The sequence below is a fragment of the Parambassis ranga genome, chromosome 1 (assembly GCF_900634625.1).
Source record: "Parambassis ranga chromosome 1, fParRan2.1, whole genome shotgun sequence".
NCBI lineage: Eukaryota > Metazoa > Chordata > Actinopteri > Ambassidae > Parambassis > Parambassis ranga.
Window position 1 is genome coordinate 22776305 of NC_041022.1, and position 21540 is coordinate 22797844.

Here is a 21540-nt window from a genome sequence, read left to right on the forward strand (position 1 = left end):
CATGTGTGCGTGTTTTTCCTTCTTAGCTTTTACTGAATTAAATTCTTATTGCCTTTGAATCCATATCACCTCATTTAACAAACCCTCCCGCCTCAGTGCAGAGGTTTTAGCGCATAGGGAGAACAATAAATCAAGTTCCATAAAACTCGCCAAAACGCGGGTCTAATCACCAAATTGAAAGATGAAATTACACAGTATCATTAAAAGGAACCTCGCTGCTGTTTTATAATCCTACAGAGACGATGGGCAACAAATAAAAAAGGCAAGGACGAAGGTTTTAACGTGGGAGCACTCCGGCTAATTAAGTCATTGAACCTGATGCCCTCGACAAAGATGTCTCCTGCGGAGGGCTGGGCAGCTCAGAGGGATAGCCAATAGGAGAAAGCCTTGAGTCGAGGTGGTGGGATGACAGCCAATCGCATCGCTGCGCTTTGCAGCGATGCTGAGGCAGCTCTGAGAGGAAACTAGCAGCTACGGAAAAAGGCTAAAGAGCAGCAGAAATCCCCAACTGCCGTGTTGTTTTCAGCGATGTAGAGACAGGGGCCGAGTTGCCGTTTTATAAAACAGGTAAAGCGTTTATTTTTCTTCCTCCGGGCCTTCTCCCCGTGTGTGTGTGTATCATTGTATGTGTGTTTTGGAGGCCGACAGCGTCATGCCGGCAGGATGAAAAGGATTAGGGCGCCGTTACTGTGGCAACATTAGATGGAGGAATACACACTCCTCCTCCAGTCTAATCTGACAACATGCCTGATGGCATTTAGGCAATTATTCATCTTCATACACAGGCCTTGAATGATTCTTACTGCTCTTAATGCTCCTGTCGGATGGCTCGACTTCTACACCGTCAGTGTTACAACAGAAGAAAAGGACAGAAAAAACTAGCTGGTTCATCACAGTGTTTCAGTGGAAACATAGTAGCTAATACAGCGAACCCAGGGCAAACCAGGTGACCTGCTGTACAACTATCTTCTACACTAAAGTTGTACATTTATACATATTTATACAAAGCACAATCTTTTTTCTTCTGCTTTAAATATTACAAACATGCACGTGTGTCATGTAAACATGACAAATGAATGGCACAAATACAAGTGCTATTTAACCATATATATATAAAACTACTTTGAGCAGCACACAGTAACCCATCTCTTCACACAAACCAAAAACAGTAAGCACCAAACCAGTCAACTGTAAAACTGGGTCTTGGTGTCCCCTCTCTTCTAGCCCACCTTTAATAGTAGCGGTGTTGTATCTTCACCAGAGGCTACAGATTCACGCAATAGCAGCTTTTGCTTGTTGCTTTCACATTAGCTCATTTGCTCTTATTTATTTACCTGTGAAGTGATGCACAAAAGCTGTTTCAATTGTAACATCAGTGACAGGTTTATTTGTCACATGCGGAGATGTGTCACATACAAACCAACAGGATGTCTGAATGGTGTATGTTTTTACTTATTGTGTCTCTGTGGATGGTGCTACAGCTAGGGAGCCAAAATAAGCCTAAATGACCAAGTCCAAATGATCTACCTACACTAATCAAAATGATCAATATGTATTGACACAATTGATTTTTATGTACAGGTTTTAAAAGAGTTCAGTCTCACTGTGTTTTATTGTGAAAAGCTACACTAGATTCTACACACTAAACTCTCTGGTGTTCTGGCAGCAAGCTTTTTAAAAGTGTGGGCAATGAGGAATGTCTGAGAGGGGTTTCTGAGCAAGACTGAAGGTAAACGCAACTAAATACCTCCTTTATTAAAGACATACAAATAGAATTTATGCACCAAATTCAACCAAGATATTGAATATTCTGCTGACTATAATTGTCAGCACAACCCAGCTATAGCTTAGTGTTTGTGAATTAGACTGCATTATCTACAATTTCAATATGCCCATCCGTGATCAACACTGTAAGAGCCATTTATGCCACTCACTCATATTGTTAGAATTTACCCATCTCTTTCCAGCACAGCCCTGATTCTTAAGTAAAAGAACATTCTCTGTATTAAGTTATTCTGAAGACAAAGAAGGTCAGGTACAAATTAAAACTCTACTGTAATATGATTTTAAATATTTTTATTTAAACAATAATCTGATGAAGTTTAGTGCTTTATGTCTGCATTCTTCATAGCTGCTTTGTCCTCCTGTCTTTTGCTTTTTCATTTTTTTTGTCATACTCACCTTCATCCTAATCAAAACATTTAATTAATGTTAATTATGAAATGTTATATCCGTCCTCCAGAAACATGCTCAAACACACACAATAAAAACACGCAAGCCTATATTTCTTAAATAAAACTGTAACCTCAGAAAAACATGAGGCAATTTAATTCTAAATGTATTCATTGCTCACCTGTGAGCGTCCCTGTGCCTCTAAAACCACTGAGGTCTCTGGCAACTGACTCCTACAAAAGCAGGGTGCAGTGATAAAAATAAAACAACTTCATTTTCAGCCTCTAAAACTAATGAATGCCCACCTACAGAACATTTGTAAGAAATCACTTACAAATTCAATCTTACAATCTCTTCTTCTGCCTATGTCTTAATACTGCATGGTAAAAAAACAGACAGTGGTGAGTGGTAGCTATAGGTAAGCCAGCACATTGAGACTGCTATAAAAATAACATACTTCTACTAGCATCATACAGCTCCCTATCTAACTTGTTAACAACGTAATATTAGCTGCTGAGGTGCTGAACAGGGTACATTATGCGTAATAAGGATTTATCAGCAGATGCCATTGTGACAGCGAGTATGGCTTTACTAATTTAGTGTGTTGCAGTGTTCTTCACATTTACTGCCTCACCTTCAGACTGCTCCTTCCCAAATACTGCTTGTTTCTCTACACAGCCTCTTCTTAGCTGTCTCCAGTCATCCTGAATACTAGCATAGTGATTTGTATTTGCTGCTTCACTCGCTAACTGGCGGATTGGCTGTGATTGCCTGTATCTGTCAAACTAGAAGCGATTGGAAAAATCTGCTAGCCTTAACTTCACTTCATACAAGATAAGAGAAAAAACCCAGTTTCTATACTGCTCTCAAGGTGAATCCTGCAAAGTACATTAACCAGGCATTGTGATTTCTTATTTTATATTTGTGTCACCAGCGTTTGCAAAGCACTGCTGCTATTTCATAGCCTTGACCGCTACAGCTGACACATTTACAAGAGTAATCCATAGCTAGTAAAGTTCTGTTAGTGGAATACTGCATATATATGCTATAGCCTTTAGAAAAAAAGGTCCAACAAATGGACACAACCAGGAAAAGAGCACAATTCTTGACTACAGATGAAGACTAAATGAGCTTAATAAGGTAGCCACGAGGCAGCAGCCTTTGAAGGATGCAGCGCCTGAATAAAGACACAGCCTTAGACTCTTTGTCAATGACCAGGTCTTGTTGAAATGTGTCGATTTATCAGGATGTCACTGTTCTTCAGATTTAAGAAAATCTCATTTTAAACCCCACTAAGATGTATCAAAAGTCCAGCCTTGTGTCCTAAAGGACAATAAGAATGATATATTCAACAATCACACAAGTCAAATAAATAGGCAAACAGGCCCAACAAAAAATAGGAAAATGCAGTGGTTAGGTTAGAAAAACCTAAACTATATCAAAAATTTACTAAAAGTTAATAAAATTGCCAAAACCCTAGATACACGCACTGACTAAATCCAGTCAGATGTGAGACAATGAGACAGAGATGACACACATCATTGGACAATCACAGAGTCAGGAGACACACAGGTGAAGGAAGTAAACAGCTTGAAAGAGGTGAGTTCGACAAAATAAAACTGAAAATATGCACCAGGAAAAAGTGCAACCTGAGGTTGTTAGTTATACACTGAGCAGTTTTTACTGTGGCGGGAATAGTTGGACAGTTTCTATGGCGCTCCAGGCTGCATAATCTGAGCTTGATTGCTCTGCAGGCTGGCTGCACCACACAGAACTAGCAATTAACCTGCTGTGGGCTGAGAGGTGGCCACATCTTTTAATGAACTCTCAGCTCTGTGTGTCTGAATCAGAATGTCAGCGCTACAGGTGAAAAGATCTGGGTCTTGATGATGGTTTTCCTGTGCTGTCATGTGTGCCTATAGGACCCATGACCCTGACACGAGGATCCTTCACCTACTCCAACGGCGAGGAGTACCACGGCGAATGGAAAGAAGGCAAGGCTCAGTCACACACCCATCCTCCATCACTGCCTGCTACATTTGCCTGAACAGCAGTAGTGTTATAATGTGATTAAGACAATAATTTGCAGGCAAGGGCACAGCCCATGTAAATATCACATAACAATAGAGTAATGCTCTTAATGTAGCAAGCATAATCTGCAGCAACAAAAGTGCAGTGCTCAGACCTTATTTGAATTAACAGACACCATTTGGGACATCTATATGAATTAATGGCATTTTGTTTTGATCTGACGGTCCTTTTTCCTAAACTCTGCTACTCTAGTGCAAGGTGTAGGTATAACCGTACATAAATCTTTCTCTGTGTATATATATATATATATATATATAAATAACATCATTGAACAAAAATCAATTGCCTCAGAAGCATCCACTGCCGTCTTTCAGATCTTGTTGAATCCTTTTTGCCGGACTCTCAGACATCCACAACATTCTTCTAGAGGCCTTAGAGAGCTCTTTATCTCTTGACATGATGACACTATTGATAAAAAAGTGAAGACCAGACTTTCAGTTTCTTTAGCTTAAATTTGACAGCTTTCATCTGTCAGCCACTGTGGAGGCTCTGGTCATTAACAGTCGATTACAGTCCATTATTACAGGCAGTAGTCATTGATATTCTGTGGTTTTTGTTTGTTTGTATCAATATAATGTCATCTGTTTCTATTACCTTAAATTGGCGCAGTTTATGGCACAGGATAAGATCTTTGCTTGATTTAAAAATAAGCAAATTTGAACACACCCTATGATTTACTGTTTGCACTGAAATACACTGCAACAAGGCCAAGACAATCCACTATACAGAGCCTTCAGCATCTCAGGGAAACTGTCCAGTGATGAAGCACTGTGATTGAGCACTATGCAAGGCACTTTAGATGTTTAGATTTTCATCCATCACACATCAGAGAGGCTTCTGATCAACTCTGAAATCTTCTAAAAGCTTGACCATCAGCCCAAACACACAGCCAGAGTTATAAACAGCAACAAAACACCAAGGCGTCAAGACACATAACAAAGGTCTGATCATTAGTGACTGAGGCTATTGTTCTGCAGGATGATACTATAAATCCTTAATGCAAATGTGACTTCTAATGATAGTAGTAATACTATGATAGAATAATACCATATTGAAGAGATTTCACCATTACAGTTTGTGTGGGCCCATAAATGTCCTATATTCTGCAGCCACTAGATTCAACTTTTACCTCTATAAGAACTTAATAGAGGAGTGGAGAATCAGCAGAATTTGTATTTTCAAAAAATGTAAAGTCTATAGAAAGTGCTCACATTTTCACCCCTGTAGACAGAGTTGACAACTGTGTTAAAAGCTACTGTATGTCAATGGAAAACAGACATTAAAGGGTAAGCAGTAGTACGATAAAAGAACAACTACAGTATGTAGTAGTAGGTGTTCAAAATTGTCTCATAATCAAATCATCTCTCCCTTAGGCGGTCCTATCAAGCACCATATTTATACTATTACTTTTAATGGTTGTGTGATTTAAAAAAAAATGAAATAATCGCTGCTGTGATAAATTTCTACAGTTTTAAAATACCTTTTAAATACCGTTTATAAACCCTTTGTGCATATATTTTGGTGTGATAAGCTTCTATATTTATTCTGTTACAACCACAGACTGTAATTTGTAACTTGATACCTCAAGCACAAGAATTTCCTTTGGGATTAATAAAGTTTTATCTTATCTTACCTTATCTTATAGTTCAATAGAAGCAAGAGAGATGTGTGTGTCATCACAACAACCTGTTAGGACAAATAGTGGGATTGACAGTAAATATGATGAAAATAAATTAACTCCAGCAGCTTTTAATTAATGTAGGATTTTCTGTTTGACTGGCGAGTCAGGAGAGAAGTAGGTGTACAGTAAATGAGACACTGCGGTAAAAGTAGTTTTTAAATGAACCTGCACCCTCACACAAACAGATTGTATCTAATAGGCAACAAAAAACATGGAAAAAGGTGTCAAACTGAAGTCAGTAACTAATCTGCACACACAAGCAGGCAGAGACCATCTGGTGCCAACGAGCCTGCTGAGACAGGATATCACACTACCTAAATCAGTATTTGACAAAACACATAGACAACCTTTAGGGCAAGGTTACACAAAGAACAAAAGTTTGGCACTGAAGCGTGTGTGAGACGTGTGGGGATAAACATATGGTTTCTGCACAATTAGCAAAAAAACTGTTAAACTGGTTTGGCTGTGGCGCTGGGTTTTAGTACACGGCAGTGTTGGTTTTTTTAGCTCAGACGTTTCTAAGTGTGGAAAGATCAGCTGTGATAGATGCAGCTCTGTGTTGGCTGTGAACTGTGAACTGCCAGGGTAATGTCAATATTCTTGATTGCATCTGTTTGTATTGGCTTCAAATATTGAACACAAATCTGTGCTGTTCTTTATGCTTTATTAGTTCCTTGTCATCCTAGTCATGCCACTAAGACCCTTTTTTGCTGCCATTTCTTATGATAAACTAAGTGTCTCAGAACACAGTCTCAAAGAGCATCCTGGTGTTGCATAATCGTAAACATGCTGTTGTGTCAATTGCCTTGCGCGACAAGTTTCACCTCACAGCAGTCATGTCGGTGTTCAGACTCTCCTCATTTCCACCTCAGATGTGCAACAGAATTCCCAAGCAGCAGCTAGCAAGGTGTCATTTGTTTCTGTATATTTGTGTGTTTCCTGGATAAAGAGGGAGCCAAGGAGCCACGTCTGTTCTGATTGGTCAGGACTGATGGCCAGAGAAGGCCCGGTCTATCATTAGCTCTGTCATTGCAGTGGTGCTGGTGAAGGAGAGGAAGGGACATAAGAATTGAAGAAAGCATTTAACTGAAGGCAAACATAGTATACGCCTCCTTATGCGAGATGAGTCATCAGGCCTTTTTTTTTTATTATTTTCCAGGAAGTGACTAACTCTTTAAGAACACCTACAAAACAACTATTGTTCTGTCACTGCTGGGGTGTAGGTGATTTTCAGGAAAAGACATATCCATATATATGTATTTATAGGGACTTCTCACCTTAGTATAGCATGAATAATTGAGAAACTTTTGAGAAAAATTGTGAATTTAGCAAAAAAAAAAAGCTGAGTTGTAGAGTTCATGTTTAAAGCTCCATATTGTTTTTTTTTTTGTTTTTTCAGAGGAATGTGCCCCAGGAGGTGCAGTACATGCTTGACTTTTGAAATATCTAAAACACTGAACATTATATTATCGAGCTTTTGACTGTATCTTCAGCATTTTATTTCCCTTTTATGCAAAAACGTATCCAACAAATAGAAAAGCCTTGAGTCACAATATTACTTGTTGAAGTTTTTTAACCGGAAGTTAGAACCACTTTGTCACACATGCAAAGAATTTGTCCGTAGTGCATACACGTGGTCACATGTAACATATAACACTGACCGCGCAGTGTTTACATGGGATTTGTCCATACAATTTGGGCCATTATAGGAGAGGTTTCCTGTAAGTAGTGAGTGCCTCAGCTGTAGGAAGTGGTTGTCATGTTGATCATGATGGAAGATGCTGGAAGAGTATATGTCCTGGATCAGGGGGGCTGGCCATAATTCTGATTCATCCTGATTGTTATCATGTGAAAACTTGTTTTAACACTGCAAACTTGTGTGTGTGTGTGTGTTACAGGCTGTTGTAGTGAACGCAGGTTGATGTGTGTCATGTACATGTCTGCATCCATGCATGCAAAGTCTTTGTTTGCACACAAACATGTAGGTGTGTGTCAGACAGAGGTCTTCGGTGTCACATGAATAATTCAGAGGATTGCTGCTTGAAGACAGGCCTATGAGCTATCAGGTTACAGGAAGTAGGTTGTGAACATACAGTCAAGGCACAGCCAGAGCCATTTACTACTGTACTTTGCCTGTGTGGTCATTTAACATCTACGCCTTACCGCTATTGATTGACATGAAAGCCGGACAAATTCTGCTAAACGTAATTAGCTGGAGACCATGACCCAACATGCGATTGGAGAGAGGCGTTACAAAGGAGCTGAACGACAGATTAGAGTCTGTCTGGAGGGATCAAATCTAGGAGAGGAAATTACTGTCCCTTACAATCCGCTGATAATCTAAACCTCCAGTGAAAAAATAAACTCTTTGCTTCATAGCAGTCTGCGAAAGGCTAACTGTGTTGCTACTTGATTTCATTATATTCAATAACATCATTTATACTATGACACGCTGTTGAAATGCTTGGTGGAAGACAGTGCTGTGTGCATTTGTTGCCAGTTGACTGTGGCCTCTTTGACACTTAGCAGACTGTTGTGTTTCAGCAGTCAGTCCGTGAAATTTCTGCCTCAGGCTGTCAGGGCTCCTGCAGGCTGAGGAGTTGAGTTTAAGCTGCTGATGGCCTTCTTCTTTGCTCATGTACTGTATATATATATATATATATATATATATATATATATATATATATATATATATATATATATATATATATATATATATGTAATCGAGTCCAGCTTGTGCACACACATATGCCAGCATACATGGATGCAGGAAAAGGAATGACTGACAATGGAATGCAGAGCTCCAGATTTAGTTTCAGCCAAATCTCTTCTCCAAATCTCCCATGAAAACCCTGCTGAGATTAGGCAGAGAGCAGCACTTTAAGCAGCCCTGGCAGATGGACTGCCTAATTTACTTTACCATTAGCTAGGAGCAAGGGACAGCGCTCTCTAGCTCCCCCCAGCTTCACCCCCTGCTAAGCAGCATGTTTCCACACCACCTCATCCCAGTCTGTTTAGAACCCCTCTTCCTTCTCCAGGTCTTGTGGTCTTTTTGCTTTCATGCCACTTGGCGAGCTCACAGTAAATCCTATTCCCTTGTTACGAGGATACTAGGACCTCTTTAGCTTATGTCCAACTGTGCCTCACATCCAGATATTCTCCTAAATCCCACAGGGCCTGCTAATAGAAGCTGGCAGGGTGAAGTGTTCACTTCTTTCCCTCTCTTCCGCTGTCAGCTGCCACCCCGCTAATGCTGGAAATTAATTGTAGAATTAGAAGGAAAATTAGTTCTCACCTCTCTGGGAACATTTTAACAGGTGAAAGATGAAAGAGAGCAGCCCACTTTTTGTCTGCTAGCACCAATTACGAATCTTACAATATGTGAAAATCTAAATTAAAATCTATGTCTGTCTTCCTCCTTTTTTTTAACCAACAGTGGGTTCTCCAGTTCCAAGTAAAGCTAAGCAGAGAGCAGTGAGGTTATGATACCATTTTTCTCAGTTTTATTGGAAATTTTACTTGCATTTCTGCATTAGCTTTGTTAGCCCTAACCATCCACCCATTTAACACTTTCACACCATTTAGGGCTGTGAAGGAGATAGATACCCCAAACTCTCCAGCTACCTCCTCTATGTGCTCCTGAGTGATTCCCAGCCATTTTATTGCCATCTGGTGAGTCCTGGCTCTTATCCTGGGGACCTCCGCCCAGGTGGCTCTGCCTTCTATTCCTCCAAACGGATTCACCACAACTCTTTGAAGTGGAGGAGCAGCAGCCCTTCTCTGAGCCTCTCCCAGATTTCCAAGCTTGTGACCCAGAGAGCCCCGCTAGCCTGTGGAAGAAGCACTATATAAATAAAAAATATACCAGACTTGACTTGAGTATTGGTCTTCTGGTAAATATTAGTTTCATGACTAAAGGTGAGTGAAGAGATCTTATAAATAAAAAATAAAATAAATGTGTAGCGCCCAGCTTCTTCCCTCCTGTCTGTTACATGGAAGATATTGCACTTGAACTATAAAATCCATGTTCTCCACATTATAGTTTCAGGTTAATTTTGACCAGTTTCCAGGCCAACCATGCTACCGGCAAACTCAAACCCTGGTTTTGGCTTCACAGGTCCTGATAGATGCCAGAGTCCCTGCTCTGGGCAAGTCTGGAACTTTCCAGAAGCTCCAGGCTAACATGGCTCTGAGGAGCACTATAAAACTACAAAGCCCTGCTCTGCAAACTGAAAGTAGGGTTCTTGCAGGGCCTTAAAAAGTCTAAAAACTTTAAATTTAAGGCCTTAAAAAGTGTTAAAACTACCAGATTTTCACCCAAAAGTCTTAATTTTTATTTTTTTGTGAAGTGTTGGCTGCAGTAAAAGCTGCTTTTGCATTGTCTCTTTCTGAGGGGCTTGGATAGCTACCGTTGTTGGAACGTGGCACTACAAATCCCGCGATAACTGCTGGTCAGTTTTTGGCCATGTTTGGGATGCTTCGTGTTCAGTCACTTCACCCTCTTGTCGTAGAAAACGCGTGGTTGCTTGCAACCAGCAAGCCGGTTGTAAACCTTGCAAGAGGACCATCCAGTTAGGAACCTTGGGTGTGAAAGCACTTGAGTCTCACTCCAAGGTGGACGAACATCAGCTTGCTGTAAAAAGCCTTCAGCGGGCTCAAGCCATCACCCAGTTTTGTATATCACCCCTGCGCAGTGTCACCACCACTTCGACTAATGACCTTTGATTTGGTTCCAATGAGACATCAAAATCGGAGGTGCTTTGGATTCTTCACTCAATTACAAAGCATCTGTCATATAACAGTAGTACTGATATTTGCAGCATCTTGTTTCGGGTAATGAGTAGTGTTGGTCTAAAATTTCAGTCACAATGGTCTTGAAAGGTCCTAAAAAGGTCTAAGATTTAACTTACTAAAACCTGCAAGAACCCTGTAAAAGAATAACCCTCACCTATATGAGGTAGATGGGTGCTTGCAACTTTTGTGGGATTACAGGAAGCACAACAATGTAGCTTGCCAAACTTCTAGCCACTCAGCTGTGGCCAAACCTCAGTAGTTTAAAGTAGGTAGCTTCCTGTGAGAAATTAATAGTAGCTATTGACTTATATTAAGATGTGGAAATGGAAATGACAGAAACAAGAAACCTGATCAGTTGAAATTATCTGGACAGGCACCTTTAGTCTAGATGTTTCCCTGCATTCAGTCTTTTTTCAGCTTCACATGTAAAGTGCAGACATCTCATGTATCTGTGGAACTTGATAGGGATGTATGTAGAGACACATGAAGATGCTCCTCTGTACTAATGATACACAGGACAATTTTGCTGCAGATATTATAAAGCTGTCGTTTTATTTTGTCTTAGAGGCAACAGATCATTAAAAAACCTGGCAGTCTTACAGTTCTATTTGTTCATATAAGATCATCTCTGTGCAGACATATCACAAATATGAACTCTTGATACCTGTTGCGTCAATGTGTGCCAAGACTACAAAAAACAAACAATGTCTATTTAAAGAGATGCTCGGTCTCCTGCTTCACTTCATGCCAAGCATCTCTGAAAAATGCAATAAACATATGGAACACCACCACCTTACACAAACAGTATGAGGAAGAGAAAGTTAACCTTCAACTAATCTTGTTTTCAAGGACTGAATTAATTAAATGTGCTTTGTACATTGAAGGAGTTTAGATTCATTCAATTCAGTTTAATACCAGTTACAATTGTACCCATTCAATGGAGACAGACAAATTACAGTACAACAAACCATGCATTGCACAGAGATTTAGAATGTGCGTCCGTATTTGCCTCAATAATCCTCTATAATCTATAACAATCAAATTAGCATTTATAGCAAGACCCGTTATTTGACTTGATACGCTCTGCAATCCTGAAATGCTGTTCAGCAAACATACCTGCGAATGGATTGATCTATGAAAGAAAATACTACACAACACCTTTTAAAATGTGTATTTGTACTATAGTTATATACTATAAATATGAACTTTAACAAAACAATACGAGCAGTAATAATCTGTGTACTTTATTTTTTCTGTTTCCCAGACACATTCACAAAATTGTCAGTTTTGCTATAAAGACTTAAAACTTATTTGCAAAAATGTTTGAACGAGTCAAGCAGAAAGTCATCACATAAAGCCATTGGTTACAAACAGTGCGATAAGGTTTCTATTGAGTGGAACTGAAGGGTAGAGATTCCATACCCAAAGAATTTTCACAAAGCAAATGGCCTGGAGTCACGATTACTGTCATGACAGTGTGAGGTCATCCCTGCCTGTCTCTGTCTGCTTGCGTCTTATATTACCTGACTGTTTAATAACTTTATGAGCCCCTTGTTGTTTCTACAGGTCTGCGTCATGGCCTGGGTCAGCTGACCTTCAGTGACGGGACGTGTTACACTGGACAGTTTGAGAACGGCCTCTTCAACGGCTGCGGGCTGCTGGTCTTTCCTGATGGCTCCAGGTTTGTTCCTCACATCAGAATATCTGAACAAGCTATTTTATCTAAATGTTCTTCCATGTGTTATCTCTACCTTTCATATATTAACATGTTTAGAGACACTTCAGCCCAAAAGAAAATATTCAGATTTTATATCTATTCAGACTTATATGTGAAACAGTGTAACTCCTCCTAGACTGAACCATCATGCTGCCTTAGTGGTGCAGTTGTTGGGTTTTATTTGGTAAAGTACAGTTCCTACATAAAATTGCTCAGAACAAGGTTTGTAGAGTTTTCTGAGTAACCAGGTTTGTGGCAAGAAGGCAGAAATATCAAGCCACAACCTTCGGGGCTCAAAGTTGAAGCCCATGCGGAAGTGTCAAAACTTGTAGTTCACGCCGCAACTGCTGGGGGCTGGCTCCAAAAGCGAGTCATTTCCCATAGACTCCCATGTTAAACAAACAAAAAACCACTCTGGTCTTAAATGATAGGTTCTCTTCTAGTGTCAATTGTACGGGGGTGAATTTTTTTACAACTCACTCGTTTCAATTGTATTCGGACTTAAAATTACACATAATTATGGCCGTTGCCGCTTCAGCGACAGACGTTTGACGTATCACAGCGCGAGTTTCCTGCTTCCACGATTGCCCACCCCCCTGAACCCTGCTCGTCTGTCCATAGTTTTTACTGTCAATGAGAAATATATATGGCTGAGACTTCCAAAACTCTGCAACTTAAAAATCATAAGAAAAGTGAGAGGGTGAAAACGCTGCAGACAGTAACGCAATGATAGACTTACAGAAAAAGTGGTTTTATCCTGAGTATTTAGGGATGCACCGAATATTCAGCCACCAAAAATCTTCAGCCGGAAATGGCCCAAAAATGCATTTTCGGTTTTCAGCCGAAAGACTTTTATCACCGACACAACAGGATGTTGTGATGACACAAGCAAAAACCACGGCCAGCACGGGCTTGTTTGGAAGGCCCAGCATGCGGTGTGGACGTATTTCAATATATCGGAGTGAGTGGGTCTCAATAAAGAACATTCTCTCTTTTCTTGCCCCATTTGAGCAGCTCAGACGTTATTCCTTTAAACGCAGCACTAAAGCGTCTTCTAAGCACAGAGGTTGAGATGGACCACAGTGAAAACAATGAAAAGTACACTCTTAGAGTCAGCACACATTCCACTGAGCTCTATTCAGATCCTCTTCACTTCATCGCGAATGTACTTGATCAGCGTTATAAAGAGCATTACTTCGATGTGGGAATGAAAAAGGACATATGTGACTATCAGATGATTTTATTTTTCTGCTAGATTTTTTTTTTTTTTAATTTGACATGAATGTTTATTTATGCACTGGCCCTATTTAAATTAAATCTCTCAAATCTTTCTTGACAAGCTCAACTACTCAACAGTCGGATGGTTATCTGTATTATATTTAATTCTACAATCTTTCAGCAGTCCAGTAGGCCTGTACATTATTATTTAATGTATACGAGCGGGGTCAAGTTTAACATTTTATTTTGAATTTTATTTTATATTGTGCATTGTTGGAATGTGCTAAATAAATGTGTTCATAATTTTATATATTAATTTCTGCCATTGCAATGCCTTGATTTTAGTGAGCCATGAATGCAATGATACTAATAACTGGATTCAGTTTTCAGGTTTTGGCCTTGGTTTCCTCATTTTCAGTTTTTGGTTTCGGGCCAAGAATTTTCATTTCGGTGCATCCCTATCAGTTTTGTATGGGCGCTTTCATTGCTCATACATGTTGAAGCAGATTGTTTTTGAAGTACTTCTTCAGCTGCAGATCATTCCTGAGCAGGAGGAAACATCTTTTCTTTATTTATTTCTCAGACAAGAATTTTCATTAAAGGTTGCACTTCATTAACCCCAAGAAACACAAAAAAAAACTTTTACTTTGTGAGTTTGGTGAAGGTGAGGTGTTCAAGTGACATAAAAGTGTAAGTGTAGCTTGTTGAATGCCAACTGTTATGATTTTACTTGGGCAAAAATTTGATTTATTCTTCAAGGGCTGTGAAAGTACAAAAGCATGTTTCTAAGGCTAAATGTATAATATTTTAAGGTTACAAGAATATTCACCAGAAACTCTTTTCAGTGTCAGATGAACTGTAGTGTGTGTGACCTCCAGCCCACACTAATGTCTTAATAAGCTGTGAAGATAATACAGCAGAGGTTTGTTTCCTGCTTTCAGTCCAAACTACACATATTCACCATGAATTGTAGCTGTGCCTGTGCTGTGATAATATTCATATTCATATCAGTGCATTCTAGCATAAGAAGTCACCATGTCATTTAAAATGAGTGTGCCCCTTTTTGTTTATACCAAACATTACTAATAATCAAGGACAGTATCAGCAATGTCACAGTATGTGCAGCTATTAAATTAAATTATTCTTTTACAAATGTTCTCAGCTCTTTTTCATGTGCTGGCAATATCTAAGTTACATTTGAAATAAACTGCTACAACTCTGCTACTTAACTCTGGTAATGTACCTCTTTTCCACTTCTAAATATATGATTTATGTGAATGGCCTTTTTAGGTATGAAGGTGAATTTGTGCAGGGGAAGTTCCAAGGTGTCGGCATCTTCACTCGCTTTGACGGCATGAGATTTGAGGGCGAGTTTAAAGGCGGTTGTGTGGATGGCTACGGTAAGATAAAGCAAAGTGAGGTTATTTTTAAAATACTCACTGCTCTAATGGTAACGTTTGAATACAGAGATGCAGGTGGACTAATCAGATTGAGAATCACCTTTATATGGCTATGTATGCACAAACAAATATATGTGACTATATTATTAAACTACAGAGAAACTCTAATAACAATTTTATTTATTGATATTTAACATTCAGTATATTACATACATGTATTATATATGTATTTAACGTATGTAAAATCCACCACCATCTCCAGTTTTCTTACCACACCAAGGGCCAGCTGGTCAGTCTCATGGCTGTATGCAATCATTACCAGCTGAGATGAGACAGACCAATTTGTCATCTGCATGTATTTTATATATTTTGAGTTTGACAGACTGGTCTCACAACATACAGTCATTGCTGTAGAGGGAGAAGAGCAATGGGGATAGCATATATCCAGTCTGTAATCCACTGGCAGGTGGAGGCTGACATGGAGAGCTGGGTTCCTCTCCAGAGTATCAGACCCAAAGGATGTCAGGAGGACCCAGTCTGGAGTTTGTCATATTAAATTCATAGACACTTCCTGGGAGAGACCCAGTTTTGAGCTGTGTGCTCAGTGTTATATGCAAGCAGAAATGAAGCCAACATATGAGTTGCAAAGACTGCTTTCCCCAACAGATACAAACAGCTCCATGGGTGAGAACAGATGATTGATTCATACAGAATATATTTACAACCTGTAGTTATATGTTGAGGTGTCAAGAGCTCGTCATGAATCAAACCAATGAAAACCTGTGTTGTGATGGTGACTGGCCCTTCCAGGATGGGGGTCATCATCTTCCAGCTCACTTCTTCACACTGTCAGAAGGAGCACCCCCAACTAGTGTTACCATCGTGTCTCTGAGCCTCATTCTGTGATTTGTCCTGGGACTGTGCTAAAATGTGTGTTCCTTTTCTCAGACAATGCTGACAATGTTAAATAACTTAAAGGATAGATCCATGGGCTTCCAGCTTATCATTTACTGGGCATCTTGCAGACCAGTGAACAAAATGTAAATTGCCTGGTCCAATGGTCCAATAAACATCCCAATATTAAAAGTAAAAATGTAAAACCTCAGGTGTTGTCACTCAAAGAGGTGTGGTGCAGTATATTTTTTTAATGACCACTGACGTTTGTTACCTGAACCTAAATAAATCTGCTCTTTATAACCACATTGTTAAGGTTTGTGTTACATTATGGCAGTATTCACAGCCTCACAGTGGTTCATCTGTCTCTGTTCTTTGTTCCAGACATTTCAAACGTTCTTATATATATATATATATATATATATATATATATATATATATATATATATATATATATAATTATATTAAACAGTGAAAAAGTGCTAATTGTCTGGTCGGAAACTCCTGTGTGTCTGGGCTCAGAGTCTCTGGAGGTAATCAACACATTTTTTATTTGAAGACTGCTGGGTGGCGAGGGCGGATCAATGTGTCACTGTGACAATTGGCTTGATTTTTGTGCTTGTAAAAATAGAGATGGAAGACAACCTTCACTTTCCTGACATGTTAGAGCCAGAAATCATGAGGCATTAAAGGGAAGAGCTTCAATTCTAAATGTCTTTTAACCCAGGGTTTAGATAAACATGAACCCATTGTCAGGTAACTGTTAACCGAGAACTCAAAAACACGACGGAAGAGAAACAACTTTAAACACAAATATATGAGTGAGTCAGTGCCTCCGCTAAGCTAATCATCTTGATTGAGCCAAAGCCTGGCTTCAGATCTCTGGGTGGGGCTCTTCTGGTTCTTCCTAAGATCTGGCTCAGGACGAAAGGTGACCAGGTCTTTGCTGTCGGGGCCCCTCATCTTTTAAACTCCCAGCTTTTTAGATCTGAGGCTTGCACTGTCATTTCCCTTCTGTATTTTGAGCCTTCCTTCTTTGTGTTACGTTTTGTTATGTTATGTCCTTACTTATGGAGCAGAAGGAGCCAGTTAGCTCAGTGTAAGTACTGTAAACAATAGCCTAACTTCATCCAAACTCCTCCCACCAGCACCTCTGAAGCCAGTGCTAACACTTCCTGTCTTGTTTGTTCAGTGTAAAAATGACACTTTGGTGTTTTAGGGAAGCGTTGTATGGTGGGCAACAAGTCCCTGCTGGTTGCCAGGCAACTTGTCCTTTGGATGTCAAAGTCTGTACACCCCCTTTGAACTCTTTGAAAAGAATATCACACATTACCGGTGAACATAATCCAGGTGCCCTAAACAGAGGCAGAAAATTCAGATAACTTGATTAAGCAGAGTCAATAACCGCAGCCCTGCTTTGCCTGACGCAGCCGAGGCTTCCAGTCAGGTCACTGCACTCCTGCTGTCTGTGGCAAAATACATGTTGAGCTGTCTGTCTGCTGCAGGAGTGCTGACGTTTGTGGATGGAGGTGGAGGAGGTGGCAGCCATGAGGGCCTGTTTGAGACCAATCAGCTGATGAGGAGAGAGAACAGTCAGGGAGCCGTGCAGAGGGCGCAGGTGGCTGCTGCCAAGGCCCGTGCTCTGGCCATGTGATGTGGACCTCATCATCCACAGTGCCCCAGTACCATGCTCCTGGTTTGAGCAGCTGACGAAGTGATTTGTTTCATTTTACTCTCATCCATTTTGTTTTTTGACAGATATGTTTTTCATATGTTGTATGTTTTTTTCATTTTTCATACCAGCAGTATCATATGCAGTAGAAATGGAAGCACCCACTAAGTATTAACACAGCCACTGATTCAGGATCAGCCGAGCCAAACACAGATTTGCTGTTCAGTTGATAAACTGGTGCTAAATCTGCTTCAGGGTCAGTTAACCTGACAAAAGTCTGGATCCCAAAGTGCACACAGACATTCTCCTGTAAACTGATTTGGTGGTTTTTACAACATACAACATCTGGCAATGTGGAATCAAAGCTGGGCTGAATCTTCTTAGACCTTCTTCTTATCAGGTAGTCTATAGTTTTTATGATCTACCTGTGGTGGTGTGTTAGGAGATGAAGGCTGAACAATGATGAACAATGAGACAAGCGTTAATGCTGAATTTACATTGTTCATTGCTAATAATAAAGCAATGAGTGAAAAAAATCATTCAATAAAAAAAATGTAATTTGTTGACTAGTATATATATATAGACATACTGATCAAACATAAAGACACTTCTCATGCAGATATAGCCGATATAATATAAGATCATAATAATATTTCTTAAAGAACTAGTACTAATTCTATTGATACAAAAGAAACACGTCAGTTTATTAATTCCAATTAATTTGCCTAGACTAGGTCAGCTGATACTGGAAAAATGTGTCTACAAGCAAGTGTACAAGTTTATATTAGTTAAATGTAAAAAAATAACAGAGCAGTGAAGCACACTGAAGAAATGATTTCACAGCTACATACCTTAAATAACAAACATTTTCAAGAAATTGGAAAAATGAAAGAATGTGAAAGAATCACAAAAGAATAACCTTGAATGAATTTAAGATATTAAGTATTGACATTAGGTGTTACATGTAGGGCATGTGAATAAGGACCAATCAGAAGCATTCACTATAGTGGGTACCCAAGGTTAATGTGACTGATTTAGCATGCAAAGATATGGTTACCATGGTGTCATAGATTGTTGAGTTATGACCAGAAAAGTGTTGATTTCAGCTACTAGTTTCCTGGTATGCTGACAGGTATCCATCCGACACAGCACCTCGATAGAACATGCTTCCTCTGCAGTTAACTCTTTCTTCGAGCCACCCTCAGACTTGGAAGGAACTGCAGTTTTAGTCACCTTCAAATCTGCCTTATTTCATAGGCCTAGAGTTATTCTTCACAGTAATATTAGATCATTAAATTCTGAATGTTTTTGTCAAATTTAAGGAGATTTTTTAAGATGTTAAAAATATTAACTTCACAAGAAGGGACAGACAGACGGCTAACCTAAAATCATGATTCCTTATGGAGCTGTATAATGAATGATATCCCTCTAAATGTATACTAGCCTAAAGCCCAGTTTTAATTTCACATAAAAACAGTGTATATTGACCATCAAATCACTAAATCAGTGCATACTGGCTTTTTGCCTTCCCTTTAAAAGGCACATTTGTTCTGATATCTGATTCTTTTACTGGTGCTCTAATCAGAAAACACAGTTTACTGTAGGTTATCTAAATGACAGTAGGCTGTAAGTCAAGAACAAGTGAGCAGTATTATCTTTTTTTTTTCTTTTCACTCAGTGCCATTACAGCTCAGTCTGATCCCAGATCAGCAGGATCATCCTCCTCAGTGCCAACCACACAGTGCCAACAGGCTGCGTCTGATCCAGAGTCAGTGGCTCGTCATCAGAGTGAAGGGTGAACAGGGGAATTGGATGGAAGTGCCAGCATTGTTGTAGGCTGAAGTAATGAGTGCAATTTCTGTTTTGGAGGTGCAATTTGATAATAGTGTGCAAACTGTGCCTGAAAGCAAGATTTCTCTTCGATCGGCTTTTACGTTTGGAGAGGAGAAACAGGCTGTTTGCTCTGCAAAAAAACAGGTCAAAGAGGGACACATCTGATGAAGGCTTTCATTCCAGAAATACTGTTTGTGCAAAGGACCTTTCTTGTTTAAGTGCACGTCTTTAAGCAAAAATGTATTTTGAGAAATTTGTAATGTGTTTTACTTATTACACTTTAAAGTGGAACCCTTCACTGCATTTTTGTAGTGCTCACAGCTCATACTTAGTGATGTTACTTTTGATGTTTAATGTCATTTATCAACCCCCCACACCTCTCCAAAAAAAAGGAAAAAAAGGCATAAAGCATCACTGTTGTTAACTCAACAAAGCTTGTGATATGCTCTAACACACATACTTCACACTTGCATTGTGCCTGCTGGGAATCACTGTCTGTCCATGTAATGAGACTGGTGTGTAGATGTGGCATGTGTGTGTAGTCATACCGCTGTGGGAGGGGTTCGGGGTATTAAATGGAAATTGGAGTTAATTGTCAGTCATGTTAATATCTCAGAGTGAGATTAATTTAGGATGTGGTTTTGGGGGCTGATGTCTTCCCCGTTGACAGTGACGCTGGGAGCAGCAGAACTGATGGAGGCATCTTACAGCTTTTAATTGGCTCTGAGGTGCCAACAGACACTGTTAAAAGCATTTCATGGCTGCCTTTAGCAGAGACTCTTTTCATGGGGGTGACATGGGGCGGTTATGCAAAATGATACTGTGTTATCTAGGCAAAAACAAAATGTCTCGTGGCTGTGTTTTTGGTGATGTTTTTTCTTAACACTGTCATATAGTTGCCTGAATGATCCTATGTTCCTTCACAGTCTGAGAAAACATTGAGGATCAAAAAACCCTTTAAAAAGCACCTTAAAACCTCAACTTGAAAAGTTGCCATTTGATATTAACACGAGCAGCTAGCAGAAGCAAAGCTGTCAGGAGTTACACTGTTCAGCTCGGTTGAGACTGATTTCATTGTTTTACTGTGATGAGTGTTCATGATGAAGGAAAATCCAGCCCCAACATAAGGAGACTGAGAAATTATTCATTTGGCAAATCAAATATCACATCTGTTGACTAAAGATAGAATGCTTGTTTACATTTACACATTATGTTCTCCAGCAAAAGGCAATCAAAAGGCCTTAAATTAATATCAGTGATTATAGGAGGATTCAGTTTTACACAGACCAGTGTTTTTTAAAATACTGTGGCATCATTAATCATCATTAGTGGCGTCAATTATAGGGTTGTTTTCCTTATGATTGGCAACAACAATAGATAATTTGTCTTAGCCCAGGTCAGATAAATATATTTATTTAATTTAGAGGCGATAAATAAGATATAATATGCCATATGAGTGTCACAGTCAGCCATAATTTTTCCTGACCAATCAGTATCCATTAGCAGAATGCTAATATAGGGTCAAAGGGCATCTGTATTTTTTCTTATTTTATTATTCTGTATTTGCAGAATCCAAAATACATTTTGAGACACTTTTTCATACACTGGAATTATTAGGAGGTGGCAGCTTAAATGCATTATTATATAAAACTCACAGTGAATGATGGATGATCTGATTGGACTGACAAAATTCAGTTTGGACTTCTAAAACTGGTCTTCTCATGTGACTCTGGGTAAGACATCAATAGTCCAACCTTTCTGACTGTCATTCATCAAAATGTTATGTTATAACATGGCTTTGAGGTTATTGTTTCACTTGGACTCTGTAACAGCATCACTGTACATATTGTGTTTCTTTGTCTTCACTTGAATGTAGGACTAATGTAGGTTTTTTTCCCTGTGTATTTGAAATTCATGACAAGTTCATAGTGATAAAAAAAAAATCAGTAAATGACACAACACACACACGGACACACACACAAACACGAGGACTGGAGATGTAATATGTGTCTTAGATTTTATTAGTTCCATGTGTGTCGCTCTCACATTCTCATTACACCCTGCTGTA

At 39.4% G+C, this 21540-nt stretch overlaps 1 protein-coding gene across 1 annotated transcript; it reads left to right on the forward strand.

Moving 5' to 3' along the window:
* The first annotated feature begins 440 nt into the window (after positions 1-440).
* Positions 441-17621, forward strand: LOC114440140 (MORN repeat-containing protein 4-like). The gene is made up of 5 exons (XM_028412436.1): positions 441-567; positions 4095-4166; positions 12305-12419; positions 14964-15073; positions 17473-17621. The coding sequence occupies exons 2-5, from the start codon at positions 4100-4102 to the stop codon at positions 17619-17621; spliced, it is 441 nt and encodes a 146-aa protein (XP_028268237.1). The 5' UTR covers positions 441-567; positions 4095-4099.
* Positions 17622-21540: the final 3919 nt, after the last annotated feature.

Excerpts from the sequence above, each read along its gene's own strand:
- LOC114440140 (XM_028412436.1), top strand. The coding sequence starts at position 4,100 with ATGACCCTGACACGAGGATCCTTCACCTACTCCAACGGCGAGGAGTAC. Across the intron at positions 4,167-12,304 it reads CCACGGCGAATGGAAAGAAG|GTCTGCGTCATGGCCTGGGT; the intron begins GCAAGGCTCAGT and ends TTGTTTCTACAG. Across the intron at positions 12,420-14,963 it reads GTCTTTCCTGATGGCTCCAG|GTATGAAGGTGAATTTGTGC; the intron begins GTTTGTTCCTCA and ends TGGCCTTTTTAG.